General features: G+C 37.8%; 1 protein-coding gene across 20 annotated transcripts in view; it reads left to right on the top strand.

Moving 5' to 3' along the window:
• VTI1A (vesicle transport through interaction with t-SNAREs 1A) overlaps positions 1-22,097 on the top strand; it is a 380,208-nt gene that overhangs the window by 206,268 nt on the left and 151,843 nt on the right. For 14 of the 20 annotated variants that reach the window (XR_002524575.2, XR_004177138.1, XR_001891551.3 and 11 more), the window contains 2 exons: positions 15,426-15,496; positions 16,149-16,210. Coding sequence is in view for 14 of the 20 variants with exons in the window: in XM_017944318.3 (XP_017799807.1) it covers positions 15,426-15,496; positions 16,149-16,210 (133 nt within the window). In the remaining 6 variants the exon portion in view is untranslated. Of the gene's footprint in view, positions 1-15,425; positions 15,497-16,148; positions 20,267-22,097 lie in introns of those variants that run through there. The other 6 variants (XM_017944325.3, XM_017944323.2, XM_009215348.4 and 3 more) reach the window with 2 other exon arrangements.

Below are 22,097 nucleotides of genomic sequence, written 5' to 3'. Positions count from 1 at the left end.
GAGTTTGAGACCAGCCTGGGCAACATGATGAAACTCCATCTCTACAAAACATTTTTTTAAAAAAGTAGCCAGACATGGTGGCATTCACTTGTGGTCCCAGCTACTCAGGAGGCTGAGATGGGATGATTGCTTGAGCCCAGGAGGTCAAGGTTGCAGTGAGTCATGTTCATGCCACTGCACTTTAGCCTGGGCAACAGAGTGAGACCCTGTCTCAAAAAAAAAAATAATAATAAATAATAGGCCCACTGGGCGTAGGAGGCAGACCATGATGTGTCTGTTACGCCCTACAAGACTCCCCTTGCTTTTCTTTCATTGAAGTAGTGTTACCGGTGGAGGGTGTCCAGGTTCTTGGCATCTTGAACAAAGAATTGGACAAAATGCACAAACAAAACAAGGAAAGATTTAAGCAACAAAAGCAGAGATTTATTGAAAATGAAAGTACACTCCACAGGTTGGGGGCGACCTGAGCATAGGGGCTCAAGAGCCCCATTACAGAATGTTCTGGGGTTTAAATACCCTCTAGAGGTTTCCATTTGTTACTTGGTGTACGTCCTCTGTAAATGAAGAGGATAAAGTCCAGTTACAAAGTCATTTACTCAACGTACACCCTATGTAAATGGAGAGGATATTTTCTGTCCTAGCTGAAGTGTTTCCATTTGATTTGGTTCTAGGAAGTCAGTGAGAATCGGCCTTATGTTCCCTGCCTCCAGACCCTATTCTCCTGCCTCAGTAAGGGGGAATTTTTTTCATTTTGCTTTGTATTCTTGTCCTTTTATTTGATTGATGGCATTCAAAGAGTCATATAATGTCTAGCTTCCTTCTTTGGCATGTGTTTGTGCAAAGTATAGCTCCGAATTGCACAACCAGAATGCCCATGACATTGGCCACCTATGTGCTGGGGAAGGCACAGTGCACAACAGTGGCCATGTCATCAGCTTAGGGATCAATATGGCTTGGGTCTTGAATACTGGCCAACCTTGGGCAAATTACTTAACTTCTCTGAGCCTCAGATTCCTTGTCTTTAAATGGGATTAATAATAATCGACTTCATGTGGTGGTTATGAAGATTAAATGCAGTATCCATTAAGTGCTTAGCACAGTTGCTAGTATAAAATGCAGCAGTCAATAAATAGTAGCCCAAAATAAAAACCTTTCCCTGGAGGGGAGCATTCATTGCAGTGTTTTATACACAGCCTGTAAGCAATAAACTTTTGTTGGATATATATTGAATGTATGCAGTCATTTTTTCATCCCCCAGGGTTTCAACCTACATGCTTGTTTCCCCCCCAAAAGAAGTCCCATCCCAACTTGTTAATACTCTTAGGAGGAAGTTTGGTAAAAGACTCAGTTTTAGTGGTTCCCTAATAAAATCTGTTCAGATATAATTAAAAATTCTTCCTATAATTATGCTAATAAGTTCAATATACAGCCTGGCTGATGAAGTCTAATAAATTCCCTATTGTATTTAGAAACAATGGTAGCTTTGTTTTATTCTGTGTTTTAGAGACTCCCAATGTCATAGTGCTTGCTAAGAAAAGCAAACAATAAGTAAACTTTTTTGTTGTTAGGAGTTTTACTAAAAGAAGTCTCTAAGTGCGTATTTGGTTATGTACTGTCCTTCTAAGGTCACACTAATACTTCAGTTTATAAAATGAATAATGTTTTAGTGTGCTTCACCTGACATTGACCAGCATTGCCATCTAATAAGCAAGATTTTCAAAATCCGTATTTACTAGCCTTTTCTATAATGTCATAAGGATAGCATAAATATTAAGAAACCTTATCTCGTTCTATTATTTTTTTTACGAGACAGTAATTTGAGTTCAGTTTAGATCCTTTACCACACATACATCTCAAATTTAGATATAATAATAAGATCACATCACCTTAAAACTCTGTCAGAATATACCCTACAGTCATCCATTCTTTTTCTTATACTTTTCTCCATTTATTCACTAGTTCCCTTCTCTTGAGTTTTGTTAGTTTCCACCTCTCAAAATGTCACTGTCTAAAAATACAAGTCTCTTCTACATTAAAGTTTTTGTCTGCCTCATGATATAGCATAAATTCTCCCACTTCCTCTGTAAATTGCTGTGGCTTATGTGTGTGTGTGAATAAAACTTTATTTACAAAAACAGGCCATAGGCTGGATTTGGCTAAATTGCCCTAGCTCGCCAACCCTTACAGTGGTTCTCAAAACATAGTCTTAGGGAACCAGCATCACCAGCAGCATCTGGATACTTGTTAGAAATGCAGCTTCTTCCCTGCCACCCCCAACCCCCCCAACACACACATCTACTGAATTAGAAATTGTGGATTCAGGGCCCAGCAATCTGTGTTTTAACAGTCTCGCCCTTTCATTTATCCATTGATTTATGCATTATCCACTTCCACAAAAAAGATTTGAAGTATCTTACTATAGATAATCAGGTAGGTGTATCAAGAGCAGAAAAAATTAACCCAGATCAAAAGATAGAAACCAAGGAGTAAAGAGAAGGTGTGTGTATGTGTGGTGGGGTGGGGCAGGGGTGGCAGGGCTCCATGAAGACCTAGAGAAATGCTTTAACAATCAAGGATTAAACTCACCCAGGGCTTCCTAGGATTCAGACCAAACAAACATGTTGGATTGCATAGCTTGCCTCAGTCACTAGTACAAAATGAATTCTGCCCTGTACTGTCCAAATATATATATATATAAAAAATTATGAAGGGGAGGAAGTGTGATAGTGGTCTTTTAATAAGAAAGCTAAGAAATATGATGAATCCTATTCTTGAAATCAGCCTAAAACTGTATTGATGTATTCCTTGTTTCATATTTTAAGTAAATCTTATGAGTACCAAAGGCCCAGAGCTAAAAGGGTAAAGATCTGTCCCAGGGCCAGGTATTTTGGACTAGAGAATGTTGAAGAATGAAGGCCTGTGGCCCATAAGAAGGAGTTTGACATGACTGACAGACATTTTTAAAGTGTGCGTATCTGTGCCCCGTATCTAGGGAATTAGCCTACAATAAGGGCTGCACAACACTGTTTCTTAAAAGCTTCCTAGATGATTCTGGTGCGCACTAGCACATGAGAATCTTTGCCAGAGTCTGTGACCTTCAAATTTCAGTCATCTCACTCAGGCCTTTAAAGCAAATACACGCAGAAAATCCGAGAATGAGAGCACTAGCTGGAAGCTGAAAAGTGGAGAACTCCAAAAATTACCATTTGTCAATTGAGAAAAGGTCCCCGTGCCATAGATCCAGGAGAGCAAGTGGGTCTTATCCCCTGTGCCAACCCTGACCAGCTGGAGTTGACTGCCTGGGGTGTTTCGAGGAGAAGGTTTGTGGCAAGGTGTGTTCAGGGCACCACTGTGATTGATGGACTATACCTGCCATCTGTTTGGTGGTTAGGAGCTGTGGCATGTACGGCATGTGTTTGTTGACCTTATTCTCAGGGTTAGATAAATGAATAGAAGAAATAACATTTTGTTGAAAAATTCAGTAAACTGACTTACTTATCTCTCTGAATTTTTCTTCCCAAACCTTTTTTTTTTTTTTTTTTTTTTTTTTAAAATCAGAGTCTTTCTCTGTCATCCAGGCTGGTCTGGAACCCTTGGGCTCAAGCAATCCTCCTGCCTCAGCCTCCTGAGTAACTAGAGATACAAGAGCATACCATATCCAGATAATTTTTTTTTTCTTTTTTCTTTTCTTTTCTTTTCTTTCTTTTTTTTTTTTTTGAGAGACAAGGTTTCCTTGCATTGCCCAGGCTCATATCAAACTCCTGGGCTCAAGTGATCCTTGATCTGCCTCGGCCTCCCAAAGTGCTGGGATTATAGGCTACCACACCCAGCCTACAAACTTTATTTCTCGAATTTTAAGCCAGCTTTAATGTCAGTCTTCTCACTTCCTCAATTTTCCCTTCTCATGATTTCCTGCAGGATATTTCTTGAAACTTGATCATCCTTGATGTGGTTTGGATCTTTGTCCCCACAAAATCTCATGCCCAAATGCTAATCCTCTGAGTTAGAGGTGGGCCCTGGTGGGAGGTGATTGGATCATGGGGGTGGTTTCTCATGGTTTAGTGCCATCCCCTCAATGCCGTTCTCGTGATAGCAAGGGAGTTAGTTATTGTGAGATCAGGTTGTTTAAAAGTGGGTAGCACCTTCCCCTCACTCTGTTGGTCCTGCTCCTGCCGTGTTAAGCCAGGCCCACCTCCCCTCTTCGCTTTCCGCCATGACTGAAAGTTCCCTGAGGCCTCCCTGGAAGCAGAAGCCACTATGCTTCCTGTACAGCCTGCAGAACCGTGAGACAGTTAAACCCCTTTTGTGGCTCGGGTTTATTTTACAGGAATGTGAGAACGGACTAATGCAATCCTTTAGGTAAAAACGTTGTATTTCTCACAGCTCAAATATAGCAGCATGTATGTGTAAGGCCTGTTCCCTTCCTGTATGCATTGTCCTCTATTTTTCAGGTTTAATAACTTTACTTTTTCCATTTATTCAATATATCTATACTTTCTTCCCCTATTTTAGCCTAGGTATCTTCTTTCTTTCTGTGTGCTCAGAAGAGTCAAGATATATAAAAATACTATATAAAACATAACATTTTAAATTTATGAGTCAGTGTAAACATTTGTCCAGGCTTTGAGTTGGGATACATACTAGGTTTTTTTTAAAAAATAAGAGGTATAAGAAGACAGTAACTTCTTCCAGATGAGTTCTAAATATTTTGTATGAATCAAAAATAACTCTTTGCCACCCCCTACCTCACACATATATAATGTACAAAAATTAAATCAAAATGGATCAAAGACCCAAGTCTCAGAACTAAAACTATAAAACTCTTAGAAGAAAATATAGGGACAAATCTTCATGGCGTGAAGTTGGCAATGCATTCTTAGGTATGACAGCGAAAGCACAAGCAACAGAAGAAAAAATCAGATTAGACTTTATGAAAGTTAAAAACTTTTATGTATCAAAGAACACTATATATTGTGTGTGTGTGTGTGTATATATATATATACACACACACATATATGTATGCCTTAAAACGGAACAACAAAAAGATGTGTAGTATTAGGATGCCTTGTCCTCCACATTGTTATGCATGTTTGTTTTCCTTTTAATTTGTTTTTGTTGTTGTTAATGCAAAGATCAAAGGCCTAGGAGTCGGGAGACTTAGGATCATGGTTGCAGCTCTGCAGGTAATGAGCAGCATGATCTGGGTGATCTTGGAGACCTCCACCTCCCAACTTCCCGCATTCTAGTTTGCTCATTTGCTCAATTACTTTATTTATTTATTTTTTCCAAGAGACAGGGTCTAACTCTGTCACCCACGCTGGAGTGCAGTGGCTCGGTCATAGCTCGCTGCAGCCTCAATCTCCTGACCTCAAGTGATCCTCCCACCTTAGCCTAACAAGTAGCTGATACCACAGGCATGCCCCACCACACCCGGCTAATTTTTGCTTTTTTAAGAGATGGTGATCTCACTGTGTTGCCCAGGATGGTCTCAATCTCCTGGCCTCAAGTGATCCTCCCAGCTCAGCCTCCCAAAGCACTGGTATTACAAGCATGAGCCACCACGCCCAGCTCATTTACACCATTACTTTTACAGCCCACATTTGTTCTAAAAGTCTTTGATTCTATTGTTATAAATTTATAAAGAACTTGACCATATTTTTAAGTTGAGTGGTTCCAATGAACAAAATTTTCCAAAGCACCTGCATATGTCCTATACTGCCTCTTAAAATGCGGCATATACTGAGAGGAATGAGACATGGCCTCGTCTTTAAAGCCATTTACAGTATATTAGAGAAGAATATATAAGCAAGGAGTTACAAATGTCTATTCCTACGACAGCCAAGCAGGGAACAGAAATGAGTGAAACAGGCCAGTAGGGAGGTGGCAAACTGGATAGTACCTGGCTCTTCTAAAGAGAGAAGCTGTAACTCAGTTCCAGCCTGTTTACCGAGTGGGAATGGGGACTCAGTGTTGCCAGATATTCCAAACTTCAAAAGAAACTAGAAGTTTATCATTTTATATGAAACCTGCTGTTTAAAAAAATTTTTTGCTGTGATTGCCAGCTGGTTCAAAAATGCTTAAAATAGTCTTTCATAAAAGCAAAAGATGTTTGCTAGCCACTTAAGTCCTGTGGTCCACCCAATAGTGACTTCTCAAACATATAATTAAAATGCTATACATTTAGTGATAGCAATGTGTGCAGAGTTCACAAGGAGTACAAATAGTGATTAACTCGGCTCAGAATGATTTCTAAAAAGGCTTTCTAATTACTTTCTAGTCACTTCTCAATTCTTTAAGCACTTTTTGTTTTTTTAGAATGAGTAATTCATTTACCCTGGAGAGCTGGATGACGCTGAACACGTCTCCCTTGTCTGTTAAGTAAATACATGTTTGGTAAATTCCACAAGTGAGCCTTTGGAATGTGTTTTGACAGTTTTGCCCATTCAGGTTTTCTGCTGCTTCATCTCCTGGCTTTTTTTTACAGGCTTTATTGAATTGTGAAAAAGGGATGTCCTTCCTGCTGCTCAAGTCTCATTTTATAGAATAGAATGGATTCATTCTCGTTTTTGAATGGAGCTATAATTAACATGGTTCCTTTTGTTTAACAACCTCAATTTACATAGTACCTGCTCATTCCGAAGCGTCATTATTGCTAGCACAGCTTCATTGACTGATGTCTGAGGGCTCTGGGAATAGTGTTTGTTAATTATCTGCAACAAACCAGGTAACTAAGGGGAGGTTCTGCTACTATGACTTTGATGAAAGTAGCACTGATGATTTTTTTAATTGCTTAATGATAGATTTGATCATCTTAAAGCAAAATAGAACACATACTCAGCTACTGAGAAGGTAGTGTTAAATCGTAATTGCTTATACACACACACACGCGCGCGCACACACACACGCGCGCGTAGGCCCTGCATGGTCTTTTGCTGTATTTCTTTAAGAATGTATTAAGTTTACCTTCAGTCGATATGAATGTGTAATTTTTTTAATAATGTCATCATCAAAGTGCCTGTAAATATTTTATAGTACATAGTAAATGCTAATGTCCTCAGAGGCCAAGCAGTACTGTATGAAGCAGTCTAATGTTGGGGACTTAGGCAAAATGGAAACAATATGATCTGCTTAAAAGCATTGAAGTTTCTATTGTTTTGGGTTTTTTAAAACGTTGTTCTTGGGGCGGGATGGGAACACATCTCTGGGCCTAATTTGGCCCCGTGCTCTAGTTTCTCATGTGCTCTCTGGAGAAAAGGAGGCATTCAGTGTTTAGAGTGACTGAATTCTAATTTGTTATCGTTGTTGTTGTTGTTGTCGAGACAGAGTCTCACTCTGTTACCCAGGCTGGAGTAACAGAGTGTTACCCAGGCTGGAGTGCAGTGGCACGATCTCGGCACACTATAACCTCTGCCTTCCGGGTTCAAGCGATTCTCCTGCCTCAGCCTCCCAAGTAGCTGGAACTACAGGCACGTGCCACCATGCCCAGCTGATTTTTGTGTTTTTGCTAGAGACGGGGTTTCACCCTGTTGGCCAGGATGATCTCATTCTCTTGACCTCGTGATCCGCCCACCTCGGCCTCCCAAAGTGCTGGGATTACAGGCATGAGCCACCACGCCCGGCCCAAGTTCTGATATTTTAAAGCCAAGGGGCACTAAAGGTCATCTAGTCTAAGATTCTCATTTTACATTTGAGGAAACTGAGGCCCAGAGAAAGGGAATGTTTTACCTAAATCAAACCCCAAGTGAATACTTCTTGATTTCTTTGAGTGTGTCTTAAAGACAAGGGAATTTGGAGATCATTTTAGAGATGGTTGTATTTCTGCATTCTCCAATACAGTGACCACTAACCACGTGTAGGTACTGAGCACTTGAAATGTGGATAGTGCTACTGAGGAACTAAAGTCCATTTTATTTATTGAAGTTTAAATAGCCCCATGTGGCTAGTGGGTACTGTATTATATTGGAGAAAGAAACTCAGAAATTAAGCTTTTTATCCCTAATTTATTACAGCCTACCTTAAATCAATATGCTACTTTACATATAACTCAAGAGCCAGTCAACAGTATACTTCTGTTTACCTCCTCTTCATCTTTCGTGCTTTGGTTTTCATACATTTTGCTTCTGCATATGTTATCACTATTTTTATTTTAAACAGTTAATTACTTTGAAAGAATATAAGATAAAAATAAATGCTTTTATTTTTATTTTCTTATTTATTTATTTTTGAGACAGGGTCTCACTCTGTCACCCAGGCCGGAGTGCAGTGGCACAATCTTGCCTCACTGCAACCTCTGCCTCCTGGGTTCAAGTGATTCTCCCACTTCAGCCTCCCAAGTAGCTGGGACTACAGGCATGTGCCACCACACACAGCTAAGTTTTTGTGCTTTTTGCTAGAGAACGGGTTTCACCAAGTTGGCCAGGCTGGTCTCGAACTCCTGACCTCAAGTGATCCACCCTCCTCAGCCTCCCAAAGTGCTGGGATTATAGGCATGTACCATCACCTGGCTACTTTTTGTATTTTTAGTAGAGATGGGGTTTTGCCATGTTGGCCAGGCTGATCTAGAACTCCTGGCCTCAATTGATTCACCCACCTCAATCTCCCAAAGTGCTGAGATTACAGGTGTGAGCCACCGCGCCTGGTCTGCTTTTATATTTATCCACAGATTTACCATTTCTGGTGTTCATCATTCTTTCTTGTACACCCAGGTTTCTATCTAGTGTCATTTCCCTTGAGCCTGAATAATTTCCCTTAATATAACCTGCAGTTTACTTCTGCTGGGTAATATTTTTTGCTTATCAAAGAATATCTTTATTTCACCTTAATTTTTGAAGGCCATTATTGCTGGATATGGAATCATCGAATGACTTTTTATTTTTTCTTTTAGCACCTTGGAATGTTGTTCCACTGTATGTTTGTATTGTCTCTGATGAAAATTCAGCCTTCATCCTTATTATTGTTTTCCTGAATGTGTTTTTTCTTCTGCTGTTAAGATTTTTTTTTTTTTTTGAGAGGAAGTCTAGCTGTGTCACCCAGGCTGGAGTCAGTGGTGCAATCACAACTCACTGCAACCACCGTCTCACAGGTTCAAGTAATTCTCCTGCCTCAGTCTCCCGAGTAGAGTCGCTGGGACTACAGGCACCCACCAGCATGCCCAGCTAGTTTTTGTATTTTTAGTAGAGACAGGGTTTCACCTTGTTGGCTAGGCTGGTGTTGAACTCCTGACCTCAAGTGATCCACCTGCCTTGGCCTCCGAAAGTGCTGGGATTACAGGTATGAGCCACTGCACCCAGCCAAGATTGTAAATTTATCTTTAGTTTTCAGAAATTTGGCTGTGACATGACTAGGTGTGGTTTTTATTTCTCTTGCTCAGAGGTTCTTAAACTTCTTTGATCTGTGGATCGGCTTTTTAAAAAACACAGATTGGAAAAGTTTGACTGTTAATTCTTCAGATATTTATTCATAAATTGTTATGTCTCTAATAATCTCTTTTTCTTGTAGTCTAATAACATGTATGTAAGACCACTTGTTATAACCTCACAAGTTATTGATGCTGTGTTCATTTTTTTAAAATTTTTTTCCTCCTTCAGTTTGGATAATTTCTATTAACTATGTTCGTGTTCAGTGATCGTTTATTCTATAGTGAAGGATATTCTATTTGGTACACCTAGTGAATTAATTTCAAATGTTATATTTTTATTCTAAAATTTTATTTGGTTTCTTTTAGAGTTTCCATTTGTTTCTTGATAAACTCAATGTTTACCTATTCCTATAAATTATTTAACACAATTATAATAGTTCTAAAATCTTCATCTGTTAACTGTAGTGACTAGGATCTATCAGTCTACTCATATAGGTGTATTTTCTCTTGATTATTCTTCTTTCCTGTTTTTTTTGCATGTCACAATTTTATAGTATTCCATACACTGTATAAAAAAGAACAAGGGAATCTGAAATATAACATCCTGGGTTTGTTATATATACAAGATAACATTTTACTCTTATCTTGTATTTAGATAATAGAAGGATCTGATTCTCCCAAAACTTGAGTTGGTGCTGAGCTGAAGCTATAAGATTGGATTCATCCATAATTAGTGCACTTCCAACCTGTGTTCTGCTGCTTCTTACAAACAAACAAACAAACAAACAAAACATATTGTCAGTGTTTGAGCTGGGAGTTGGTTGATCTGCAGTTTCAGATATTTTTTGGTTCACCTTTAGACTCAACTCTGACAGCGTCTTAAAGTATAAGCGCACAAGAATATGTGGGAATATGTGATTTCTCTTTACTGACTAGCTCCACCTTTATTCCCTCTTATTTGGCAAATTTGAAGATTTGGGGAGAAATATCAGACCAAGCAATTTGTTTTTGTGTTTAGAGTTCATCTAGATTCCATTCTGTTTTGTAAGCCTACATCATCATTTAACATTTGACTGATTTCTCTCATCCCTACAAATTCTATCTATGGCAGGCTCATTCTCAGAGCAGGCACTTGCCTTATATCAAACTTGGTATCAAAGTTGCCATACCTGTTCGCTCATACACAAAGTACTTGTTTCTCTCTAGAATTCATCAGAACTTCTTTGCATCTACTTACTTCCTCCAGAAAAGTTTAGTAATTATTTTGTCTGGGTTTTTCTTGTTTCCATGGGAATGGTCATTTGCATCTTTCTGTGGCATCTTTCTACATCCTAACTGGAAGCAGAAGTTCCTCACATGTCTTAGGTTGTCAAATAATGAAAGATGTTGAAAGAACTCTCTTTCCATTGTTGTATTTTTCCAGATATCAGGAATTCAAAAGGCTCTTCATGCCCAAGTAACATCAATACAGAGGATAACCTAGCTATTCAGGGCATGAGAGCAGAGTCAGTGCCCAGGAAGCTATGCTAAATGCCGAAGAGTGACTGATCCAACCACTCCGTGATCAGATCCCTCCTGAGAAAGCTGTATGTGAATCCCTCTGCTTCCTGAAGCAGCACGTTTTCTACCTTTATTAGATTCAGTGGCCAGAAGTTCCCAAGTCATGTCCAAAATTCAGCGCTCCAAATTGTGAGGACATATTACTTCAAGGTTTTTCATCTGGTTGGTGTTCTGCAATACACATATGAAAACACATGCTTCAGTATAGCTCTTTTGCAGAACTCCTGCACTTCACAAAAGTCCCTGTATGCAAACAATAGTTGTGTAACTGTGAATGCCTTTTATCTGCTACTAAAATTGCTGGTGAAGTTTTCAAGTGCCGGAAGATACCCTTACCTTCTCTCAGTCCTTTAAAGAAGACCCAACTTGCTGTTTTCGCTTTTTAAAATAATTTGTTGGAAACCACATTCTTAACAAGGTTTATAAAAAGAAAATTAAATAAATATAGGTGTGCTGAGGAATAATCACTGTCTTCTGGAGAGTGTCCTGCATTTTCCACAGTGACTACTTTTTAAAAATATTTTGAATGTATCAAATGGGACATTTCCTAGTGAATTAGATTTGAGGCTCCTTCCCTTTCAGCCAGTTTATAACATGATGTGAGCTTCAGTAAGTCCTAACTTCTTACAGAGGATATTTTAATCTGCTCACCTCCAAAATACAGGTCTTATAAGTTTTTTTTTTTTTAAAAAAAGGGGTTCATTCATATTAGTCTTATGTTACACTTATACTGTTGTTCAGATGGTATTATTATTTTATGAGTGGAGAGACATGATGCTTTCAGTGATACAAGTTCTTCAGACTAAGTCTTATTTTCATGATGTCAGGCCAGTCCTTCAGGAGATATCTTGCTAGATTTGAAGTCACCTGCTCCTTTCTCAATTTCTTTATGGGACAGGAAAGTATTCAGTGGCTATTGTGTATATCTTCCCAAAGATTGAAAAGCAAAGGAAATGTTAGCCAAAAACCCTTTTGCACATATGTTTATCTATAAAAAGGGGCTATGGATCAAGGATATGATTGATTCTGGGTAACTGTAAAAACGAAAATTCATTTTATGTGTTTGAGAACTCTACTCCCAGGATGATTCCCAGGACCACTGTGGAAAGGAGAGAAGTGCAGGAAGGAGCTCTTCCTTCCAGGAATTCATTTATCATGCTCGTACTGACATGGAGAATTCCAGCATACACCGTCAGTTTTCATTGCCTTGTTATGCTTCCCATTGTTTCTTAATCTCAAGAAGACCCTCACAGTCAACAAGTACACTATTTATAAAATTTATGATTTCTCAAATTAGTTCAAGAGCAGCAGTATGGCTGTTCCATTCTTAAGGCACTATGGAAAGTAAAGAACTGAAAATTTAAATCTCACATCTGCCGTTGGCTTAGGCCTCTGAGCTTGTGTTCTTTCTATTACGGTGTTTTTGGTGAATGCTTACCTCTTCAGTTAAATTATTCAAGAAAAATAAACCTAACAGTGTTTCTAATTATTTAATGAAATAATCGCCAAACCAAAGATAGTCTGTATTAAAAATAATCCCTCTAATTCATTGTCTTGATTTGTTTTGGTTCGACTAGAAGAGTGGGCCCCACAGTGGAAAAGAAAAACCACATAACTTTCTTTACATGAATTTTTTTTTTCATTCCATAATAGTTATCACTGTAATATATTTGGCCTGAAATTTTCTTTATTAGAGCATTAAAATGGAAGAGAGCAAGCAAGAAATGAAAAAAGAATTGTGTTTCCAACAGTGCATGGCATTTGGGTGTTAAGACCGGGATGCATACGCTCTTGCCAATATCTCTTCTCTTGCTAGATCGAGTTAGTACTTGGGATGCTGAGCTATGTCTGGGGAGGCAAGGAGATTGTGAGAGTGGTTTATAACTCCTGAAAAGACCCAGATCTTTACTACTTCTTTGTTGATTCCTTCAGTAGCAGACCATAGGTCCACTCAGAGTAGAGTTTTCTCCTCAGCGAACCTGATAGAATGATGAATCTATTACCTGCTTTCTGATGTCAGCTTCTCCAGTGCTACACTGGATGGACTTTAAGAGCAAGAATAGGTCACAAACCTGACACATACTTTAATTCTTTTATTTATTCATTCTTTCCACAGATACTTACTGGGGATACGATACTGGCCACAGACACAATAGTAATAACCTATTTCCTCTTCGTTTTAGATTACATGTTATAATACCATCAATCTGAACAGGAGAAAATATGATATAAATAGCATTTTGCTGAAATAATTGCAGTGTTCATGGTGCTCATATATGTTAAAGGTTTTAAGTGAAAAATGAATTATAATTGCTATATTATGTTGATAAAAGAAATCCAATGTAACAGTAATAACAGTATGACAAAATTGAATATGCAAGAAAAGAAAAAAATTCAACTTCAGTTATTTCCTCCTTCTCCATTATTGATATCATCTTCCACTGCTGTGATGCTTCCACTGGGAGCCACATATCTTACCCAATTTTACCTTAAGGATAAATTGTATGGGGTTAATAATAAAGAGCTGAAATAAGTCTAAGAGGAGCTACTATACTGAGAAAGAATGTTAAAAATGTGTATGCTGTCAAAAATATATTTATGCTAGTGCATGTAACTGTTTCCTATGAGTTGGATTTTCTGTCATGAAAGGAATATGCAGTGCTTTTTCTAATGTGCCTTGAAACACAAACTCTTCTGATAACACTTGTCTGTAACTCTTCTGTAACACTTCTTTAACTGCTTAATCCTTACTGCTGGCATGGAAGCTCCATGAGTGCAAACACTTGATGTTGTTTGCTGGCCATATCCCTGGCACCTGTACCTGGCACACAGTGGGGACTCAATGATTCTTTGTTGAATACTCTGAATCTTACATGCTATTTCATGACATGCCTTTATATGGTACCCTATAGCTTCCACAACATTTTTACTTAGGCTATCTCGTTGGATCATAACATCAACTTGGTGAGAAAGGCAGGACAGATATTTTTTCCTGTGAATAAAATTGCAGCTCAAGTGGGCTACAGCAGGACTAAGATAGGAGAGTGGCAAAGTCATAATAGCCCATTGATGTTCTTGATTGAATGATGATCAATCAATCATCATTCAATAAATGCTTATTATTGTTGTAGGCCAGTCACTGTGCTAAATATTGTAACTGAATTACCTTATTAAACTCTTACAACAAACTCATGATATAGTACTATTATTATTAATATTCCCATTTATGGATAAACTGAGGCACAATGAAGTTAGCCACACAGCTAGTAAGGGCCAGCACTGGGATTTTGGCTCAGGCAGTGTGAGTTCACAGCCAAAGCTCTCAATGTGGCCTAACTACTGCTCTACATTTTTAGGGTGTCCTTTAAAAAAAGCCTAGCAGTGTACATGTATGAGCCAAATAACTAGCATGGTGACTTCTTACTGACTTCATTAAATTGTTTGTTATTATTATAATAGGTGCTTGTTTGAATGCTTCTATATGTCTATAAGCCAGAGATGATTGTTGTTATAGGTATGAGTAAAGAGACAATGCCAGAGGGAAAAGGAGAGAGAGATGTAGAACAAGGTAGTCAGATAGGTTGCCAAGATTATAAGAGAGGCATCCTTCTAGTATGGAATAAGGCACCTCCCAGGTAATGGGGAATGAGTCTGAAAACGATTTATTCAAGGCAGCTGGTTATTTATGAGGTCAAGCCATACCTACTGTCTTCTAAAAGGGTCTGCAGATTGGAGAAGAGACTGCCTAGTGTCAACCAAATAAGATGATCATGGCACGGGAAAACCTCATTAAAACTCAGCAGTATGGCTTTTTAATGAATGTTCTAAATTGCCTATAACAGTATTAGGGTTTCAAAGTTCTGGGGTGAAAACACTGTCTCCAGCATGAGCTCTCTTCTACTACTTGAGAAGGAATGCACCTCACCTTGAGTTGACTCAAGTACCTCCAGCTGCTGATAACACATTAAATGAGCCCTTGCCTTGAAGAGAGCAGAAGCCTAGAGACAGTTCACTACCAATAAGCATATGTAGGTGAGCGTATGAGGATTACTTGTGCAGGGCGAATACACTAAAATTAAAATGGTTCTAAATGGAGTCTGACATACATGTGCAAAATGAAAGGGGAAAGGGAGAGCAGAATCATTAACATTACTTATAACCTGTAAAAACCAACAGCTAAATTCCATGATGACAAAATAGACTAATGGACATCAGATCTCCTCCACCTTTGCTGGTATTTGCTGGAGTGGCCTGGGCAAGACATCATCTCTAAGTCATTATTCTCATGTTGGTTGTGTTCTATAGGTCAAATATCTAATTATACCTAAGATAAATAGACACATTTATCAAATACTGTTTATATTTTTCAAATACATGAATTGAAATCGTGTCTAATGTATAATGCATGCATGCTACTTTAACATTTTATGTCATTTGGGTACTCCTGAGAGTTATTCTCATGTGCACTCCGAGTCATTTTTCCTTACTCAGATTTTCTTTTCCATAGAGCAAATTGGTCAGGAGATGTTGGAAAACCTTAGTCATGACAGAGAAAAGATACAGCGAGCACGTGAAAGAGTAAGTACAAGTGATATAGTTTTTTTCACATATTCAGTAAATGAAGACATAAATGAAAGGCACTGGGACATAAACAGTAGCAATTAGGTAGTTATATGTATCTAAGGTGAAAGAGGGTGTAAGGTCTGTGGAAAGGAAAAGAAAGAGAGTGACATGGAGCAAAGAGCAGCTGACTCTATGTCCCCATCCCAGAATGCTCCCAGGTGGGTATTTTATTTACTTCTTATAGAGGAGAAGGTCACTGAGGGAGATTTTGGAGTATGTTCATCTTTTAGAGTGGAAACTATAGAATGACTGGTGGTCATCTTTTCTCAATTCATTTTATTTTTATGTTTTTAGGACTTTGCACATTCATAAGTTGGAGACGAATTACCAAATGTTTATGAAACTTTTTCAGCCTGTGCTTTGCTTTTCTATCCGGTTCTAGTATCCAGCTTAAAGCTCCCAAGATTACCTCTCATGTGTCATTCTCCAAATATAAGAATTTTCCATGTTTGTGTAGCTGTCAGAAATGTATTTATTTTTGTATATGTGAACATTTTTATTGTTTGGATTTTCTACCATGAAATAAATTGTCACTTGCCATGCACTTTAGAAATAATCTAATTGCATGAACTTTTGTTTTGTTTTAACATTGCTGTTCTTCTTGTAGCTTCGGGAAACAGACGCTAATTTGGGAAAAAGCTCCAGGATTCTGACGGGGATGTTGCGAAGGTAAGAGCAAGGTAGGGACCCATCTTTCTCTCTGTCTCTTTTTAAAAATATTATGTTTTCATTCAATTGCAACGGGGCATATTACATGCTTTTAAGCTTCTGCTCTTAGTGCCCTGTGTCAGGACCTGTTTGAAATAATAAAGCACTGATGTTAACTCTTGTTTGGACAGGGACACATAGTAACACAGATTAGAGAGAAGGCTTGAGCTAGAGGGTAACCTGAAGCTATGGAAAAAATTAGGGTTAGACATGAAGTGTTTTTTCATAGCCTGAGGAGGGCCCCATGGCAGGAGCAGGCTGATTTTATTTTCTATTTTGATGGCCTCCTTCTTATGGAGGGAATGCAGACCTACCATTTTCAGGAGCACAGTTGCTGTTAGCTTTGCTCTGTGTTGCCTTGTTTTCATTTCTTTAAGTGACACTGTTTGGGGAAACATTTCTGTTTTATGTATACACTGAACGATGATTTATAAAACGTCAAGATTATCTGAATAATATGTGCTAACAAACAAATGTTCATGTTTTATATGTGTAACTCAACCTTGATTGATGAAAAATATGCTAAATAGTATGAGAAAATAAATGAATGAATGTAGGTAATGTTCTTATAAGTACATTCAGCGCAAAATTATTTCACATTCAGAATCTACCACATAAGAATATCATCTAGCATGACTGTCAGTTTGGAACTGTGGATAGAAAAGTGAATGAGAAACATTGAGAATGGCCTCTGGAATAGCTTAATTAGAATTTTTAAGAAGGAAATCTTTATAGTTGATACTATAAAGACAACCATCTAAAAATAACTAAAGTCTTCTTTGATCACATATCCATATACAATAGTTTGCTAAAAGTATGTTTGCCATGTTACAGATTTATTACATAAGAATCAATCAAATGTCTAGTGGTTTGGTCTTCAAGACTGTTAAGATTTTTCTAAGCAGCCTGACCAGTAGCAAGCTTAAAGTTCCTGGGACATTTCCAGCCAAGGCTGGCATAATATGACATTCCATCTCGTTTTCTTGGACCCTGACTCCCAACTCAGAATCATAAGCCATCAAATTCTCTGATTAAGAGTACTAGGTAAATGGCCTAAGAAAAACTCAGAATTCAGAGAAAAGGGTAGTGGTGATTGAAAGGAATGCTTCAGTGCCTATAGACAATAAAAAAGAAAGGAAGGGGAGGGAAAAACCTCTGTTGCTTTCCTGGGAGGGCTCCTGCGTCGTGAGCTGTAACAAATATTCTGCATATGTCTCCATTTTGTCAAATCTCATTAAAGAGTCCTCCTGCTTTATGTCAGTTGAGCTGTCCAGAAATCATTCATCATTTTTAGTGTAAAAAAAATGATGTGGTTATTTAAATAATATCATATTAATGTTAAAGTTCAGCTGTCATTTAATGGTATGGCTTAATCAGATGTAGCATTTAGGAAAAATAGTTTATGCGGGCTCCACGTGGCTTTCAGGTTGGCAGATTCAAATAAGGATTTATGGGTTTCGAAACCAATGTATTTCTGTCCATGTTTCTGCTTGATGTACCTCACCCTTTAGTGCAGGACACTGCAGACAGTTATTTCAACAAATAAAGCATCTCCTCATATTGTGTTTGAATAAATTTGCAAGTCATTTAGAGAGGGTGAAGCACAAACAACTTCGGCAACCTTTGACTGGGCTTTCTGTAGGGAAATCATAATAACGTGGTTGTTTCAGAAGCCTACGGAAGAAAATTACTCTGGTGAAATCTACATGGGGTTCTCTTTGTAGGCAAACTCAGTCAATCACTGACTCATCTTCTTTTGGGATGTGTCTAGAGTATGAACAGAAATAAAAATTCCCAAATGGACATCACCTTGCTACATCTGAACCAAGGGTACGCTTAAGTCCACCTGTTCACATGCATGACAATGTTTTTCACTAGGCACAGCTGGGATCTTGGTATCAGCCAGGATATTCAGATATTTTCAACCAATGCCTTGACCTGGCAATGGTCTCTGGGGACCAAATGCAGTGGTGGTTTTGTTTTAGTTTCTAATTACTGCCCCATATGATATACAATGTATTTTGGACTTGGGAAAAGGTACAAACATTTTACCAACCTCTCTGCTTCATTATTTTGGTTATCTCATGGAAAAGCTCTCTGCAGAGAAATAGAGGCAGGGTTTATGTACCAAAGCCTCTTATTGAATGCTCTGATTTTGCTTTCTCTGTTACATCCCTCCCATTCATTCATATGGCTTTCGCTTCCAGCCCTGGTGAGCTTGTATTTCAGAAAGAAAAGCCACATTCTCTTACTATTCTTCTTACCAAAACTGCATAGCTATGTCGTGTGTCAGCAAGCGCTTCTGATTTAGGAAATGCTATGATATTGAATCGTGCTCATCTGCCACCTTCACAAATGTGTAAAAGAAATGAATGTCCTCATTGTGCAGTGCGAGCATTTACCTGCATATAACATAAGCTTAATTGTTTTCATATGATAAATTCTGTGTGACTGAAAATAGTTAAATATTCTGTAGTATACCAAACCAAGGAATTGCTTTGTTTAAAAGAAATATTGCAGGTTATTTTTTAATTCTTTTAAACCTTGATTGTTCTCAAATTTGTAACGTGAACAAAAATGGCTTGGCATGGCTCCTCATTTGAGCCATTTTACGTATGGTCTGTTGTGAAGACAGGTGAAAACACTGTTCCATTGGTACCAAGATCTGTGCATATGTCCACTTGATTATCTGTAAAACTGACCAAAAGGAGTTGGGGAAATCAAAATGAGTAAGCAACAAAATTAAGTTTATAAAATCTAGCAGCCACTAAATAATCATCTACCACTCATGCTTTTTTATCTTTTTTTAAACTTCAAATAAGATAAACATCTATTTCCTTCCTTCTTTCCTTTCTTCTTTTCTTTATTCTGCTTATTCATTTCCTTAGTAAATATTTACTGTCTGTACGCCAGGGCTGGGGATCCTGAAATGAACCCAATTTTATCCTCACTTTCACAGTACTTTAGTGTAGTAGAAGACATATGCATAAAAATGTACCATGGAAATTCACAAAATTAACAGATTCTCAAGGCATCTATTGAAGATTCCACAACTCCAGTTAGTCCTTGCTGGTCATTAAAAGGGACACGAGGAAAACAAATAACTAATAAAAAAAAATACGAGTTAAATGGCTATAAAGCCAACATGTTTGGAAAAAAATAGAGAAATAGAAAATGGCATGTGGAATCATTACAAATTTTGAAAAGAACTAAGGTATGCAAAAAAATTGACATATAATATGTAATTTGGTGAGATAGCAACTGATTCAACCAAAAAGAAATTGCTCTTTGTGTAAGCACGCCATATTACCAAAAGAAAGAAAACAAAAGAGAAAATTAGTCAATTCAAAGTTATAATAGTAAAAGTCCACATCAGAACACAGCTATGACTGATTTCCTGGAAAGTAATTTTTCTTCTATTCTGACATAAGATGGAGAGTTATCAAGGGACAAACTGTTCATTTCCTAACTCTGTAGACAGAGTTTACATAAAGTGGAATTCAGATAATAATGAAAATGGTCATGAAACAAATGACTATTTATGTTGTAACGGGGTCCAATAAATGGATTTTTTCATTGACTTTCACAAAATTTGATTTTTATAATTGGCTGTCTTAAAGTGTCACAGTATCACTAGGAGGCTGAAATGTTTCTCTTCATATGTATGTATTGATGTATGTGTTTGTGTGTGTATTTTTTCTATACCTTTGAGCAGAAAGTCTTATTCATTCAAACTGTTGGCAATCAGTACAAATGAAAATTAAGATTTTCAAAATTCAGAGTCAGAATAAAAAGAAATGGTGATTCTGTTTCCTTTTACCTCTGAAGAGTTAATGATTGATCACTAATTGTATATTTGTTTCTAAAAGTACATGAACAATGCCTCAGGAATGTAACAAAGTTACAGTTTAAGAGCTCCACTGACAGAAATTTACAGGATATGTTACTACTTTACCTTGGCTTCTCTGCCGCATTGTATATGCTGGCAAAGTGCTTATAAAAAAAAAAAAAAAAAAAGGCATAAGCCAGGTGTGGTGGCTCACTCCCGTAATCCCAGAACTTTGGGAGACCTAGGCAGGCAGATCGCTTGATGCCAGGAGTTCGAAACCAGCCTGGCCAACATGGTGAAACCTCACCTCTACTAAAAAATAGAAAAAAAAATTAGCCGGGTGCAGTAGCTAATAATCCCAGCTACTTGGGAGGCTGAGGCATGAGAATCACTTCAGCCTGGGAGACGAAAGGTTGCAGTGAGCCGAGGTCGCACCGCTGCACTCCAGCCTAGGTGACAGAGTGAGACTCCATATCAAAAAAAAAAAAAGAAAAGGAAAAGAAGAAATGGCATAGATGGTTGTTTAACACCTATTCTGTTTGACAGTCTCAAATCAAATAATTTCCTCTCTCCCCCTCCCTACCTATATTTGCCCCCAACTATTTGCACACACGTGCATGTGCATGTGCACACACACACACACACAGATTGTCTCCTTCAGAAAGTGAATTTTGTTTATCCTTCCAGTATGAGTATGGTTAACTTCCTTATGCATGGAGCTGCTTAGAGATCTTTTGTAACTAATCTGTAATATAAACAAAACAGACAGTATTAAATGCAGTTGACCTAGCTAGCACCATTCACACAATATTATTTAATACGCATATTTTTGTTAGAGTTACTTTTGAGTTAGTCTGGAGAATCATTGCCACCTATCATTGCTATCATATTTTACATTTTAAACATAGTCTTTGGTAGAGTGATAGGTAAAACATCTGAAAAGCTTAAATGCACTGTCAGAATGATTCCTAAGAGTAAATAGACCAGGAATGCCAATGCAAGATCTGTAAGCTATAGAAATAAAATTTTTAAAATAAAAACAGGTTTATTCTTACATATGCCATGGCTCGATGTTTAAGCTTCTTTTAAAAACTCATTCTTCTTTCTCCTTCATTTTGCCCAGGAAGCATTCTGTTATATTCTAATTGTTCTTATTACAATGTCTGAAAATTCAGCAGTAGAGAGTTTTCAAGACATGTGAGAAAAATGTCCTTGAAAATGTGCTGTCAATTTTTAGGCACTGAAGAAAGTACCTTCTCTCATAGTATCTTGCATTTATATTTTTACATCTCTGTCTCTATCTCTTTTTCTTTTCTCTGTTTCTCTCATTCCTCTTTCTCAGCACATTTTACTTACTGGTGATAAACTTGGGCCCTGACCTGAAATTAGTGTAGCAAAATCTCAATGTCTAAACTATTCTTCAGCTTTTAATCAAGCGCTTATTCTTTCAGAATAAAGTGATTGAATTTCCAATAGATTCTTTGGACTTAACAGATTTAAGATTGACCTCTTCAAGGCCAGCATGGGTAACGTTTTTACCAAACCAAAGAATAGCTTTGGATTTGCTTATATGTTTCTCTTTAATAACATGCTGTGCCTTTAAACATAGAATTTTGCTCTAGTGTCAGACACTTGAATGCAACACCTTATCTGTCAATGATAACTCTACCAGCTGCATTCATTGAGCCTTAAGTGCATATGTGACCCTAAATCATATATTATACATCTTATCTGATTTTATCCTTAACAGTTCTGTGAAGGAGGCATCACTATCCCCATTTTACGGGTGAGGCAAACTGTGCTTAGTGAAGTTAAGTAAACTATCCAGATTCACATATTGTAGAAAGAGAATTAGGATGTGAACTTAGTTTGCTCTTTTGACACACTACACAAGGTTCCCAAAGACCAGATTATGAATCAGAACCAGTTTTCACTAGTAGTAAGAAGAGTAAGAACAAACAGTTGAGTTTTTGTTATGCCAACTTATTGTCAGATGCTATTATAGTTCCATTTCTTCTG

The sequence above is a fragment of the Papio anubis genome, chromosome 11, assembly GCF_008728515.1.
Source record: "Papio anubis isolate 15944 chromosome 11, Panubis1.0, whole genome shotgun sequence".
NCBI lineage: Eukaryota > Metazoa > Chordata > Mammalia > Primates > Cercopithecidae > Papio > Papio anubis.
This window is presented reverse-complemented; position numbering and strand designations above follow the sequence as displayed.